The sequence below is a fragment of the Haliaeetus leucocephalus genome, unplaced genomic scaffold (genome assembly GCF_000737465.1).
Source record: "Haliaeetus leucocephalus isolate CR32 unplaced genomic scaffold, Haliaeetus_leucocephalus-4.0 Scaffold229, whole genome shotgun sequence".
NCBI classification, from domain to species: domain Eukaryota; kingdom Metazoa; phylum Chordata; class Aves; order Accipitriformes; family Accipitridae; genus Haliaeetus; species Haliaeetus leucocephalus.
Genome location: NW_010972665.1, coordinates 1,176,907 through 1,191,840, shown reverse-complemented (window position 1 = coordinate 1,191,840; position 14,934 = coordinate 1,176,907). Strand labels below are relative to the sequence as shown.

Sequence of the window (14,934 nt, the reverse complement as noted above, 5' to 3'; positions counted from 1 at the left end):
AGTATTAGCCAGAACGCTTAATATGAAGTATTCAGTGGTGTGTCCCTCAGACAGTATTCTGCAACTGCTTGTATTGCTTGGTGTATTTGGTTTAGTCCTTCATTAATTTCTTCCTTCTTTCCTTTCTTCCTCCTCTGCATTTTTTCCTCAATTCCACAATGTAAAACGCAAATGAACCCCCAAACAAACACAACTCAAACTGCCCAGTGTGAACACGTGGGGCCATAGCCACCCATCACCGATGAACGCAATGCAGGCTCCCTTCGCCTCTGTCTATAACCCCCTGCAAGCGCAGACCTCCGAGCCACCGCAGCGGAGGCACAGCACCTCCTCCATCCCCAGCCAAGTCCAAGTGGGGCCCGAGCAGCTGAAGCGCATGGCCCAGGTCTGCCCCAACAGCCCCATGGAAGTGGAAGTGCCAGGACTCAAAGTGCTGCATGTGCAGTTCAATTCTCCCCTGCAGCTCTATTCGCAGAGCAACATCATGGATTCCCTGCAGGGGCAGATCTCTTCTGTTAGCCCCAATTTCCCCAGGTAACCTGCCTGCTGCCTCTGCGGCCAGCTCGGCGCATCCATTCATCTGCATCTCGGTGTCCACGAGTGCCTCATCCCTGTCTGTGGCTCACAGCGTTGGCCGGTCACAAGAAAACGTCACTTACATTTCACCTTTCTGACATTAGTGCATGACTCTTCACAGGAGCTTTCTCTGCATTGTGTCTGTGTCCAACACCGTAGGAAGCACCAAAACACGATTTCAGCCTGTCAGTGTGTCCATTGCCCCCTGCCCACCCATACAGCAGGGCCTCAACAGCAGCTGGTGGCTTTCCTGGAGGAGCCACCTGCAACGGATGGATTTGCTGGGGGCAGGAGAGTGCTTTATCTTGAAAGCTGGTGTTTCTCCTCCACTGAAACAACTGTTGTTGTTTGCAACTGCCGCACCTGTCCTTCTGCTTTTATTTTGCTGGCTGTGGTCTGGGCCATGGGTGTGTACTGGGCGTGTTTCATTTCAGGCTGAAGCAGGTCCCTATGGGTCTTCATCTATGGCTGATAACACTCAGGAGTTTGGAGCAGCCTTGGCAGGTACCAGGCACATGAAGGTCCCAGTCTGTCCCCCCACCCCTGCCCGCTTGTTTGCGCAGGTTGCTGCTCTTAGGGCTGCCTCTGCCCATAGGAGCAGAGGATGATCAACATGCTCTGAGGCCTGCAGGACCTGTGGAGAGCCTCAGCATCCAAGGCCTGGGTGCTCTTTGGTGTTTGCTTTGTGGCAGTTGGGAACCAGCTGGCCTGTGCCTCTAAATGACAGCCCACAGGGTTTTATGGGGAGGACTTTGGTATTGAGATGGGTGAAGCAGAAAGCACATTTAGCCATCTCACAGGAGGACTCCAATCTAGGCTGAATTGTTTCAGAAGATGTGAACCTTCAGCAGAGTTATCCCGCTATGTGACCAAGTAGCTTGTAGCTGTATAACATGTGGTCCAGGGAGGTGGTCAGTCCCATGGCCTATGTGGGACAGAGCGAAAGGGCACAGCCAGATCCATAGCTCCTCGGCTGCTCACAGTACCCCCCTGGGCTGAGCACCACATGCTTCAAAGTAGAAAAGTTGGCATGCTCACCCATGAACCCACATGGCCGAGCTTTGCCATGTGGCAGCAGCCAAGAGATAATGGGAGGCTGTGGATTTACTCCTGCCTTGTTACTCAGTCCAGTTGCTTGCTGTAAGTCACTGCTCTGGCTTGTAGTTGATACCACACATGCCAGAAGCGGTCACACTCTGCTGGCTGTGCTGGTCTGGACAGCTGATAACGCTCACAAAGGAGCCCCAAGTATCAGGAATTGTTTCATTGCAAAAGTGAGTGCTCCAAGTACTGGGCCTTCCTGTAGCCCAGCTTTGAGATCCTTGTAAAGTTTACAAAATGTGCTAGCATAAAATAGTAAAATGGCATTAATAAAGAATAAGCTGTGCTTTTCTGAAGACGCTGTGCAACACTGTGTCTTTATGGTTTTTATCACCATCTTCTTGCCAATTTTCAAAGCTCAGTGATCCAGTGTTATTCAATCAGCATTGCAGGTTGTCCATGGTAGAAGCAGTGAGATCCAGTAACAGTTGCGTGAGTCTGAAATCCAGTAAAGGTTGTTGGGGTTGTCCTCTACAAAGCTTCTGTGTCAGGGAACACCTGCACATGGAAAAGGACACCACTTGCTGGTGACTGCTGCAGGTAAAGTACCTGTGCAACAGGAGGTGCCATAAATCAGCTGACATACAGAGACTCATTATCCTGCAGGCACAATTTGTGTGCCTGTGGCCTTGCCCATTCAAAAGATGCATGTGCTTTTCGGTGGGGTTTTTTTTCCTTTAAGTAGCATAGCCTTCTGCCCTGACAGGTTGAGTTATTTCACTCTGCTGGTACAAATTCTAGGATTTGGGGGTTTTTTAATAGTTTTTCAGAAGTCTTATATATGCAAGTATATCTATAGGGTGCATACCTGGGAGAGCTGATCTGTATGTTTTCCACACTGTCACAATGCATGGTTGAAATGTGATGGCTTTGGTTGACTCTAGTGCTCTTTAAAACGATTTAGTCTTTGCTTTTTGAATGCATGTTAGTGAAACATTCTTAGTATGCAAACTGCAATGAAAGGCTTCTTGCCTAATGTTTTTATGAGTGGATAGAGTGGTGGGAGTATATGAGTTTACATAAGATGAATGTAATGTAGAGTATGGATTCATTTGGGATAGCCTAGGACATTTTCTCTGTAATAGAAGGTACATCATTATTTTATTTTGGGTGAGAGGCTTCGGTAAATCAAATTCAGGCTTCAAGGCTTCAACTGCTTGCAAGTCTAATGTGCTTCCCACTCCACTGAAAATTACTAAGGATGGAAACATTTTATGAAATTCTTTTTATGGAAGTAGCATTTTATAACATGTGCAATGATTTTACCTCTGATGCTTGAACAGTTTATTATGTAGAATAAATCCCAGATGACTCAGTTGCACATTGGCATGGAAAGTATGCAGTTGCCTCCTCAAGAAGAAGATTTCCCTCTGCAATTTAGTCTGAACTTCAGGATGTTTATGTACTTTTCAAGCAATCACAGGGTGCAGGAATGGTGAAACCTAATAGACCATTTACATTTGTAAGGCTGCATTATGTAATTGAGCTTTCAGAGGAGACTTGTCAGTTGTCTCAGTTTTCCAGAGACCCTTGAGCCACAGAATGTAAGGCAGACAGGTACTTCCTGTGTCCTTTAGTCCATCCCCTAGCCCAGCATTTGGTCAATTTAAACCATTGATTTAAATAATTCCCAGCAACTATTTGTCCAGACTCTTAAAATCCTTTAGTATGGAGGTTGCTCACCTGTCCATGGCAATCTTCTCTGGTATTTCAGTATCTGTCTGTTGGAAAGCTTTTTCCAAGGGATATTCTGAATATCCTCCTGCAGTTTTAAGCCTGTAGTTTATCCTGTATCCACTGGATGTGGAGAACATCCTAGCTACTGCCTCCAGCCTCTTTTCTTTTTTCCCCTAAAGATCTTTCCAGTGGCACAACAACCACCCTTTCAGCCACCCTGCACTGTGAAAGGCTGCCCCTGAAGCACCTTGGGCTCTGGGCTGAGGGTGCAAGTCCCTCGTGACATGAGCGGCAGCAGCAGCAGCACCTCAGGAGACAGCTGAAAGGAGGAGAGCTTAGTCTTAGCAGGCAGAAATTTCCTCTGCCCTTGACCTCCTTGTTAACCTTATTTAAATGCTGTAAATGGGCTGTGGTTCAGAGTCTCCACCTATAAAATGGAAATAATAACACTCACTTGAAAACCAAATTAAATTATTGCTAATGGGGATCTTTTAGTTAGATCCTACAGCTGTTACTTTGTGAAGGTGGCCTTTAGGACCAATTCATAGTGTACTTGCAAAGATTTCTTTTTAATGGAATAAATTTACTTTGAGATTTACAGTGGTGTAAGGTAGCAGGCTAAGGTGGTTTATGCATGCAAGGAACATGCATAGATGGCACAGCTACCATGTGTGATTCCCATCCCAGCACATGAATTCTTTATTTTCCTGTTAACAGAGCAGTAATTTCCTGGGCAGAAAGTTTTAATTTCTGGAGTATATAGTAATTGCAAATCAGGGAGGACACTTGAGGACTGGCTGGGGGCAGTCGGCGAGAACCCGTATACAGTAGTGTATGCGGATAGCCCAGTGTGCTGATCCCACCCGGGCTGCAGCTGTCTTGTGCGAGCACATCCAGCACTTCCATGTTTTATGGCATCCTGTTGTGCGTTTGTTTTGCACGTTCATTCTTCAGTTGTATGATGCATTGTGAAAATTTTGCTAGAGGGACTGGCTTTAGTTTTCAGCTGTTTAACAAGGGTATTCTCTGTTCCTTCCTCAGTTTAGATCAGCATAACCAGCCCCCAGGCGGCATTGTCATAGACAGAGAATCTGAGGTTTACAAGATGCTCCAGGAGAATCAAGAGTCAAATGAGCCACCCAGGCAGTCTGCTTCGTTCCTCGTGTTGCAAGAGATCTTGGAGTCAGAAGAGAAAGGTGAGCACTTACTGCACACCTCATCTGAGTGTGCTCTTCCCTTTTGCCATTCCTTGGGCTGTGTACAGTGTTTAAAGGTAACATCTAAAACTTTATTTTCCTTTCTTAGCTGTTGATTGTTCAAGGTAGTGCGTGTAGGTGGTTTCTACAGAAACCTACAGACCCTTTCGCTAACTTTACTCCTAAATGTTCTCTCATTGATTAGTTTCAGTGTCTATGGGCCCATGCTCATTGAGTGCTCAAGAAATAAACCCCTACAACATTTAGTTATCAAGAAGGAAATTAAAAAGTTGCAAAAACCTCTACTGTACTTTCTAAAGTTTTGCCCCTTTAAGATAATATTCAATGATTAAAGACCATCTTAAATTCAAGACTTTGAAAAGTACCACAAGATATAGTGCTCTTCAGTGAGTTCTAAAGCTTCTGATCTCCATTCAGCTACACAAGAAAAAGAATCCATTTCTGCAGCTGAATGTAAAAATATGGAAGCTAGGTTACAGCAAGCAGTTCATAGCTTTCAGCCTCTGAAACTGCTCTGCTTGGCATTCTTGATCTGACATCTGGACTTGTGCAGTTCAGGGCTATAGACTTTAAGATAAAAAAGCCCATTAACTTAGGTGAGGGCCGAATTGTACCCTCTTCTCCCCTTAAATAAAATAAAATAAACAAATAAATAGGAAAGTAATTCCAAGAATGACTTCTTTTTCCTTAGGCCAGTTGAGACTGTCTTTTGTGTTACTAGCTTGGCAGTGGTACACTCAATTTCATCCAACAAAAGCCTGGTGCTGAGATATTTGCCACAAAGGGAAGGAGATCAGCCAAGTGTGGTAGGTCTGAGGGATCTGTAAGGAAACAGCAAACCAAAGGACATAAGGAAACAATAGCAAGAAAGAAACCAGGATCTTGGAGTCTTTAATATGTTGCTGAAATACCTACCTGAAAGCATCTTTTAAATATTGAGTGTTTGCAACTTGCCCTCAGGGTTCAGGTCCTGCATGGAAGGGACTGGAGTAGCCAAGACTTCTCAGGCAGCCAAGGTCCTCCCCTGTGTTTAGTAGCCTTGAAGAAGATAAGAAGCAAAAGCCTTTCTGTTTTATCTTTCTTTGAAGATTTGCAGCATTATTGGGATTCTCTGGCACAAGGTTTGCCTGCCCCATCATGGGCTAGGATAGGCTTTGGCATTACTCCCGTGAGCTGATAATCACCCATGCGGAGCGGGGCTGGGGGGTTATGAAGCCTCAGAGGAATGTGTGTCCCTGAGGAGGCAGTGCCCCTGCCTGCCAGCCGTTCGGCCAGGCTGAAACACTGCTGCTGCTGAGTCAGATCATGTCTGCGGTGATAAATAGCACATCAGTTGGCTGCTTCTCCCAGCCTGTCTTCAGGCCATGGCTTGTGAGTAGTAGCAGGGAGTTATCTCCCCAGCTGGGACAAGTCCCTTGGGGCATCACTGACTGTATGGGCTGCACTGACTTACACCAGCTGAGAGCCTGGCCCCGGACATGGGGGCTGTGTGTGGGCACTGGTGTGTGGAAGCACCACAGCTGGTCTGTGTTTAGACCTGACCCTGCACTCATGGGTGGAGAGTGTTTCACAGGGTGGAACAAGTTATATTTCCTGTGGGTATTTGATTAAGTTGATCCTTTAGAGAGCTTTAAAAACATGCTGTCAATGTTGTTGATATTAGCAAACTGCTGTTTGAGGCAGAGGGAATGAGCAGAGGTGATAGGGAAGAGCCTGAGATTGTGGTTGCTGCTGCTTCCTTCCCAGCAAGGGTCACTGGCAGTAACTCTGTCACAGGCCAGATGCTTCCTGCTGTGTTTGCAGGGTACATGGGCTGTAGCCCCCATTAGGGAACTTGCACCTCTGGACCAGCATCTCTGCATGGAGGTGGGTGCAAACCTCTGAGCTGAAGGCTGCCCCAGAGGCAAAGCAGTGCAGCATCACCTGCCCCATGGGTGAGCAGTGGTGACAGGGAGGTGCAGTGGGCAGTTTCCCCCTTTTTCCTTCAGCTCTTCTGTCAGTGATGCTGCCTTGGGCTGTGATGTGTCCCTGACTTTGCTGGTCACCAGGGTGTGCCTTTGGAAGGTTTTTCCTCCCCTTACACCAGGAACAACCATTGCAGTTGCTCTTGGTTTGGGTTTTATCAGTGTCCCTCCCAGAGGTGCCCATCGACCTCTCTGTTTCTGGTGAGACATCGTGGGAGTCTCTGCAGCCCTCCTTCCCTTGTTGCTTGGTGTTCAACCTCTTGCAGAAGTCATATAGATAAGACAAGACTAGTCACATCAGTGGTGTCATTTTGTAAGAGGCTCCTTTTTCACTGCAGATATTTAAAGGCTTGCCTCGTATCCTGCATCTAGGCATTGTAGGCATCCAGGTCAGCAGATGTCTCCTGCGGAGGACCTGCAGGACATCCCTGCCCCAGAGAGGTTGCACTAGGGAGATACCTGGAGCATGCTACAGAGCAGCAGGAGAGCATGAGGTTATCCCCAGTGTCCCAGGGCCCTGCAAGAACAAGGAGTTTGTTAACCAAATTTTCAGGAGTCCTGGGGGAGCCAGCCCCACTGTACACCAGTCAGCAGACTGGAAAAGGACTTTGACAGTCCTCCCTAGTCTGCCAGCACACCCACCTCCTCTTTCTGAGCCCAAATCTGGCAATCAGCTTGAGCCTGTGTTTGTGATCAAGACACACAGCAGGCAGACTCCAGTGCTGCCAAGGCTGGGGCTGGGGCTGAGGCTTTGCTTTGCTTTGTGCATTTGAGACACATCAGCTGAAGTCTGATGGGCTTTTAAGATCATCTCATCTGACTGCCCACAATCTCAGGCCTTCGAATTTCCAGGGCCAGGTTCAGCTGTGTCCCTTTTCTCCCTCCTCCCCACACACCTCTAAATCCCTGCCTGCTTTCCGTGCATGAGTCCCTGCCTCAGAGCTGGGGTTAAAGAACATCATTCGTCCCTAGCAGAGCATCTGCTTGGGAGGAATAGCCTAGAGCCACACATCTCACATGCTCTGAAGCACTCTCCTTCCACCCCCAGGAGACCCTACCAAACCATCTGGATTTAGGAGCGTCAAAGCCCCCACCACAAAGGTGGCCTCATCGATTGGGAATGCCCAGAAGCTGCCCATGTGTGAGAAGTGTGGATCTGGCATTGTGTAAGTAAGCCTGTCCCTGGGGTTGCAGGCTGAGCATCCCATGCCTGTGTGTGGGGCTGAGGTGCTGCACCCGAAACACTTGACCTATCCACATCCAGTGCATCCAGGAGCTGGCTCAAGGCACATTCTTACCAGCTTTGACAGTGCTAACTTTGCAGCTCCCTGCAGTGAGGCAGGAGTTGGGTTTCCCTCTAAAGATCCATATCAATGGAAACCAAAGCAAGTCCCTATGAGACAAATCTCAAGACAGTTGTTGCTGCAGTGTTTTGCTTCCTACCTGAAATCTGTTTACAGCACCCAGAAACAAAATGACCTTTCCATTCAGGGCCTATGTATTTAATGCTTTTCATGTCGTGGCGCTCCCAGCCACGGAGTGGTGACTTGCCTTGGTGGTCAGAGGCAATGTGGACCAGGAGAGCTGCATTCTGCTCCCTGCTGTGCTGTAGGACTGCACACCTCCTCTGTGTCTACGTAGACATTTTTGTTGTCTTTATGTGGCTATGTCCAACTTCCAGCACAGCAGGGGCATGGGTTCAATACAGAGCTGCTGTACCATAACTGTGACAGCACGGAGAACCCAACCCATGTGTTCAATTCGCTGTTCAGTTTCTTAACCACAAATTCTTCCCTACAACATCCTTAGCTTAACAGTTGACTCCAGCAGTCAAGTGCTGGTAGAGCACCTGCATTGTCATGCAATAATTCAGATATCGCCCGTGCTGCCCGCCACAGGGTATCAGATTGTTGCTGAGGCCCACGACACTGTGATTGCATGGTCCTGGCATGCCTGGAGCACCAAGGACTGGCAGAGTCATTACAGAGGCAATCTATAAATATTACAGAGGCCTGTAAAATATGAATTGTAGACAAACCCTACAATTATTCTACCAGCTGGGTAGATCTGGGGAGAAAGCACAAGGCTATGAATAGCACTAAAAACTAATGAATTATGGAAAACATAGATGGCTGCTGGAATGAAATTGTACTCCTGGCAAATTGTTGTGTTGCTGCTGGTGGTAGTTAACGAGTTGCTATGTAGTTTTCCTCATCATCTGCTGGGTTAAGCTGTGAAGTTTTCCATTAAGAGCTGGCCCACATTTAGCTGGGGCCATTCACTGCATCTCCTGAGCAGCAGTATGTGAGATCAGAGCCAGGATCTGGTCTCTGTGCTTCTCCTGTATGTACCTGGCATGTCCATCACTAGCAAAAGGGCAGCGGCTGGCTGTGCAGCCTTCATCCCCCTTGGTTGGCGGTGGCAGTCATTTCTGGATTTGTTCTGCAATCCGGTTGGTTTGGACCTGGATTTAGTTCCCCAGCTGGTCAAGCTGATGCCTGTCATTTGATCCTGGGCATTTGAAGGCTGTTGCGCTGTCTCCAGCCATCAGCTAAAGATGCCATCACAGTGATTCTTGCCACCACAGGTCATAGGACTGTCCCTGTGAAACTTAGGCAGGCCGGTGCTAGGAAACACTTTCTAGAGGAAGGCTCCCATGCTGGCACATGTTGGGCTCTAAAAGTGCTGTTAACATCTGCCTGACTAGCAGTAGGGCCTGTACTTCAACTTGTCGGAAGCAGGAGGAGATTGTCCACCTTCAGCACTGGTGTGGGTCTGGGCTGGGTGGGAGGTGGCTGGGAAGGAGGGTGCCTGGCACTGAGAGGTGCTGGTGGTTCCTTCCCCAGAGGGGTGTTTGTGAAGATCCGGGACAAGCAGCGTCACCCCGAGTGCTACGTGTGCAGTGACTGCGGCACCAACCTCAAGCAGAAAGGACACTTCTTCGTGGAAGACCAAATCTACTGTGAGAAGCATGCCCGGGAGCGGGTGATTCCCCCAGAGGGCTACGAGGTGGTCACAGTCTTCCCAAAGTAAACCATGCTGCTCACAAAGCCAGTGTGGATGGTTTCTCTGCTGCTTTTCCTTGGAAAGCATCATCCCTGCCCCCCCGCCGAATCTTGTTTGCGATAAGGAATGCTAGGCATGGCTTTGAATTTCCTTGCCATTATTAATCCTCCATCTGTTCACATGAGATGTCACTACATTCTTTTCGTCTCCTCTTTCACTGTTTGGTTTTTTTAATACACAGAACTATTTTTTTTCCTCCTTTGTGCTGTCAATCGCACAGGAAGATCAGAGGCCAAAGTCTCTCTGTGTTCCATTTATTTGCCTTCTGTTTGCATTCAATAAACAGGGTGAATCCACAAGGCAGATGTGTCTGCTTTCTCCTGGTATCCCTCTGCACTGGACTGGGGTTCCTGGGGCAGCAGAAGTGGTGTCCAGTGCATGGCTGTGTTTACCCTGGAGAACAGGGGGAGGGAATTACGAAGTTGAGTCACACTGGTCTCATGTGCTGCCCAGCTGCTGTTAGCATCTCCCTGCTGGCACCCAGCAAGGGCCAGGTGGGCACAGCCAAGCCACAGACCATAGCTGGCACTGGTGGCCTGTCTCCAGTGCAAGGCAGCCGAGAGCTACCACCTCTGCATCCAGCATCGCTTCATGATGATGGGACCAGGCACATCAATGCTTCCTGTTACCATATCACCCAGGTGCCCCTCTGTTCTCCACAGTCACAAACTGAGCTCTGTGAAAAAAAATGTCCACTTGATGTTTGCTGGAAACCAGGGAGTCCTAGAACAAAGAGGGGAAAGTTTGAGTGGCCGTAGTCCCTGTCCCTGTTCCATCTGGCGCTGTCCGTTCTGTGCCAGCTCCCCCCTCCCCCGCCATCGCAGGCTCAGGACTGGGCGCAGGCTGGTGAGGGTGGGTCTTGCCACCGCACATCCCCTCGTCCAACCCAGGACAGACCCCATGGCCGTGGTTGTTTCTGTCTGCAGACATGTGAGACAGTCCCCTCTGCAAGGCCCCGTGTGGCTGTCAAGAGGCATTGCCCTGCTCCCTGTGCTGCCAGCCATGCATGGCTACTGGAAGGTGCCTTGGGGCTTATGGGGCCGGGGGGGGGGGCACGTGCCCCATGTGCACTGGATGAGGGCTGATGGTACCTGAGCAGCAGTGCCACTACCCATGTATACCAAAGAGGTGGTCTGCGGTGAAGTTATTTCTCTGCTCACACCTCTGAATGAGCTGCTGGCTGTTCTTTTGGTGTAAAAATAAATGGTTTCTAAGACATAGTGTCATCTTTGCTTTAAAACAAATTGCCAGAGGTTGAAAACAGAAGGGTTTGTAGCTGCATACAGGCCCTCGCTGGCAGGCAGAGGGCCACCTCCAGCCCTGAGGTTAGTGGGTGCATCTGCAACAGCTATGGACAGGGTCATGTGCCTGTACTGGAAAGTCCCGACCGGCTTCAGCAGTGCTTTACTGCTGTGCCGTGTATTTCCTCTCCTTCATGATGAATCACAGCAGAGCACAGCTGCCTTGCAAAAAAAAAAAAAAAACCCAAACCAAAGCACAACCCAAAAAACAATCCTTATCGGAGATAAAGCTGACCTGTCACCAAGATCATAAGCCTCCCACTGTCCAGATCAACTGTACAGCTTTTTGGCAGGTTGGGAAGGCGACTAATTCACCAACCCAGCTAAATTGAGTTCATGCCCTTAGGCTCCTTCTATGGGCAGCGGCATGCAAGGCAGAATGGCATGGCCCAGCCAGCAAACTCCTCGGCCAGCTCATCCCTGGGAAAAGCCTGGCTTCTCCATGCCACCGGCACATGCCTACACACAGCTGCACAAACTCCAGATAGATAGTAACAGAAGCAGCTTTATTTTTCAAAGTGAGAGTGGGGGTTATTTTGGCCTGCTGAGGTGACATCTCCCTTCACTGCTGCTAACGGGGGTTAATTCTTTCCCCTCTGCAGCGCATTTCCCCAGGGAAAGGATCTCAGTGCTGCAGCACTGGCAGGTGCAGGCAGGCTGGACTAGACAAAAAGCCAGTGCAGCAGTGGAGACCACAGACCTGCCGGGCTGAAGGAGTAAACCTATAGGAACAAATTGCTCTGACTGCATCTCAGATCAGTGTGCAGGCCCTGCCGTGGCATGGGACCGTGGCTGCTCCCAGCACTGCACACCTTGCTGCCCACTTTCTCAGCAGGCTGGGGGATCCTGGCTGCCTGCCACGCATGGCTGCGTTCTTGCCTTGCGGGAGGAAAATTCTGGCCATCGGGGCCTTCTGGTGTGCTGTATCCCAATGCCAGCGCATGGGCTGAGCCCTCCAGCGTGTGCAAAGTCACTAAATGTTTTCATACTGTACAAATGTCCATCAGCAAATCGGGGCTCGAGCCTGAACCATGCCTGGCATCTCCCCTGCCCTCCCCACCCCAGCCCTGGGCTGCAAACAGACAACAAGCCCTGCTTTGTCTAGGGCCGCCTGCTTTATCACCCCAGCCGAGCTCCTGCAGCGACGGCTGGCAGCACTGCTGGGAAAACACTGATTGTGCAGGGCTTGACGCAGGAGTCGGGAACTACAAAAGGCTTGTGGGGTAGCTCTGGAGGTGTAGATTTCTAATGCAGATACCAGTCTTGATCCAATTTATTACCATGGGAACAGGCTAGCCAGGCAATTCATGTTCATTACTTGGGGAGGACTTTGATCACTCTCTGCTGTAACTCGCTGAGAAGAGGAATGTATTTATTTTTTTATGATGCAGGACAAAATATTTGGCAACTCCAGTGTTCACTGTAGTCTGACTTTCCAAATTCCTCTGGACTTTTTTAACAGCTGGCATCTGGAATTTTTCAACAATAACAATAGGTTAAACTGGGTCATGCCTGAAACCACCTGCTCCAGAAGTTAACAATAATGTAAGAAAGAAATATACATAAAAGGTTCACATCTGGAGTGTCAGGCAGTTTATAAATGAGCTAGCATCCTGCCACAGAGGGGCTCCAGACCTACATGAGACAACACAGCACAAAGCACAATCTGTCATTTTTAACACAGATTATTTGGGTTTCTGCTTGCGGCCTCTCCCTGCCTCCCGCTGCAGCTCCCATTTCTCCTTATGCAGCAGACAGCAGTTGTGCACTGCTGCTCCCCGTTGGCTTGCAGGAGCCCCCCCCGCCCCCATGACACAGGGTGCCAAGCTCAGGCGCAGCATGGTGTCGTGGTTTAACCCCAGCCAGCAACTAAGCACCACGCAGCTGCTCACTCACTCCCCCCCCATCCAGTGGGATGGGGGAGAAAATCAGGAAAAGAAGTAAAACTCCTGGGTTGAGATAAGAACGATTTAATAGAACAGAAAAGAAGAGACTAATAATGATAATGATAACACCTAATAAAATGACAACAGTAGTAATAAAAGGATTGAAATGTACAAATGATGCGCAGGGCAATTGCCCCCCCCCCGCCGACCGACACCCAGCCAGTCCCCAAGCGGCGAATCCCTGCCCCCCACTTCCCAGTTCCTAAACTAGATGGGACGTCACATGGTATGGAATACACTGTTGGCCAGTTTGGGTCAGGTGCCCTGGCTGGGCATGAGAAGCTGAAAAAGCCTTGACTCTAGTCTAAACACTACTGAGCAACAACTGAAAACATCAGTGTTATCGACATTCTTCACATACTGAACTCAAAACATAGCACTGTACCAGCTACTAGGAAGACAGCTAACTACATCCCAGCTGAAACCAGGACACATGGAAAGCCGCAAGCACAGCATGAGCTGCGGGCCGTGGGAGGCTGGAGAAGAGAGCTTGCTTGGGATGACGTAGCACATCTCCCTTCCAAGCTGAGAACTCAAATCACTTTTTTTTTTTTAAAACTGTTTACCCAGTTAAAAAGATCCCGCTGCTGGTCCCCAGGATAAAGCAGATGATAGATAGAAAAGGATTAAAAACAAAACAAAACAAAACAAAACAAACCCTAACAGCATAATCAAAACAGACCTCTCATTGTCTCCTCCTCACACCCCACACCATCAGCACCACCCTCCACCCAGCAAAACAGCACTGAGCAGCATGGTGGTTGCTCCAGCTTGTACATTTAAGTTTCATTCACTAAGGGTAACCCTCTGAGCTCAGATTGTCAAGGTAGGGTCTTAGCAGCTCAAACATCATCTTTGCTAGGCAGGTAAGTAAAAATACCCGAATGATGGTATGTGCAGAGTGCATTTGAGTGCTGGTGAAATGCCATTAAATACTCTAATGTGTGAGATAAGTTTACCACACGTTTTCTTGTCATCACCTGGAAAAACCATCAGCAGCCTCTCCCCACCCAAGAATATGACCTACTCACCAGATTTAAAAAAAAAAAAAAAAAAAAAAGGAGACAAACCTGCTAACAGACACACCGTAGCAACACACAAGCAAGCTGAGGCGCCATCTTTCTGTTCATGTATTTGGTCTCAATAACTCAAACATCCACAGACATCCCCAACAGGAGCAACAAAAGCTGAGTATATCTGGGTGCATTTGTCTTGTATCAGCTGAAATACTTTTTCCCTCTAATGGACAATCAAGGGGAGATTATTTCACTGTGAGAGACTGAAGGAGTTAATGTCTCAAAACATTGTAGTTGGGCAAGTTCTGCTTAACAACTAACTCTCCATAACAAGCAACCCCACCTAGCAAGGAACCCCAGGTGAAAAGAAGCCCATCAGCAAGAGGAGGGGGAGGTCAGGAGGGGAAGGCCATGCTGGAGAGTGCACAGCTCCCTGTCCTGGTGTGCTGAGCAGGGCAGCTCACCATGGATGGTGAAAGATCACATCTGCAGGGAAGGGGAAGCTACTCCCCAAATGATCCCCCCAAGCCCACGGCCCAAAGGCTACCTAATTAGCCTAATGAGTTCGAGTGCCTGCCTGAAGGACGGGCAAGGATGATAAAAGGGCACAAACTGAAGCCCCATGTGCGCAAGCCCCCCAGAACCGGACCCCTCGGCTGACTGAACCAACGCTGGACCCAGGACTGGTGAAATCTTTCTCTTCCTCTCTGTCTTGTTTCTCTTTTTCCTTTTCCGTAATCCCTACACCTCATCCCTTTAGACATAAACCGTTGACCAAGTCTGGGACTAGGAGTGGATCCAGCCGCTCCTGGGCTCCTCGCTGAGGATTCTAGAAAGCAAGGGGGTCTGCTCTGAACCTCCTGCCTCAACAGGAGGGCTCCCCTTAGTGTCTTCCCTGAACTGATTCCCAGATCAGCAAGGCCTGTAGCATATGTTTGGTGACGTCACCATCCTGAGAAATTGGGATGTGACATTCACCCAGAACAATTTAAAACTGTTAGCACCAGTCACATCCCCCCCCCCCCCACCCTCCCCCCCCCACCACCGTCCCCACACCCCAGCCACCACAC

At 49.0% G+C, this 14,934-nt stretch overlaps 1 protein-coding gene across 2 annotated transcripts in view; it reads left to right on the top strand.

The window, feature by feature from the left end:
• The window catches only part of PDLIM1 (PDZ and LIM domain 1), a 32,950-nt gene extending 23,050 nt beyond the window's left edge, over nucleotides 1–9,900 (top strand). Inside the window, exons 1-4 of one of the 2 annotated variants that reach the window (XM_010567738.1) lie at nucleotides 138–534; nucleotides 4,396–4,550; nucleotides 7,584–7,701; nucleotides 9,382–9,900. In XM_010567738.1, the coding sequence (XP_010566040.1) occupies nucleotides 242–534; nucleotides 4,396–4,550; nucleotides 7,584–7,701; nucleotides 9,382–9,568 (753 nt within the window). In that variant the 5' untranslated portion in view covers nucleotides 138–241 and the 3' untranslated portion in view covers nucleotides 9,569–9,900. Of the gene's footprint in view, nucleotides 1–137; nucleotides 535–4,395; nucleotides 4,551–7,583; nucleotides 7,702–9,381 lie in introns of those variants that run through there. The other variant, XM_010567737.1, reaches the window with a different exon arrangement.
• Nucleotides 9,901–14,934: the final 5,034 nt, after the last annotated feature.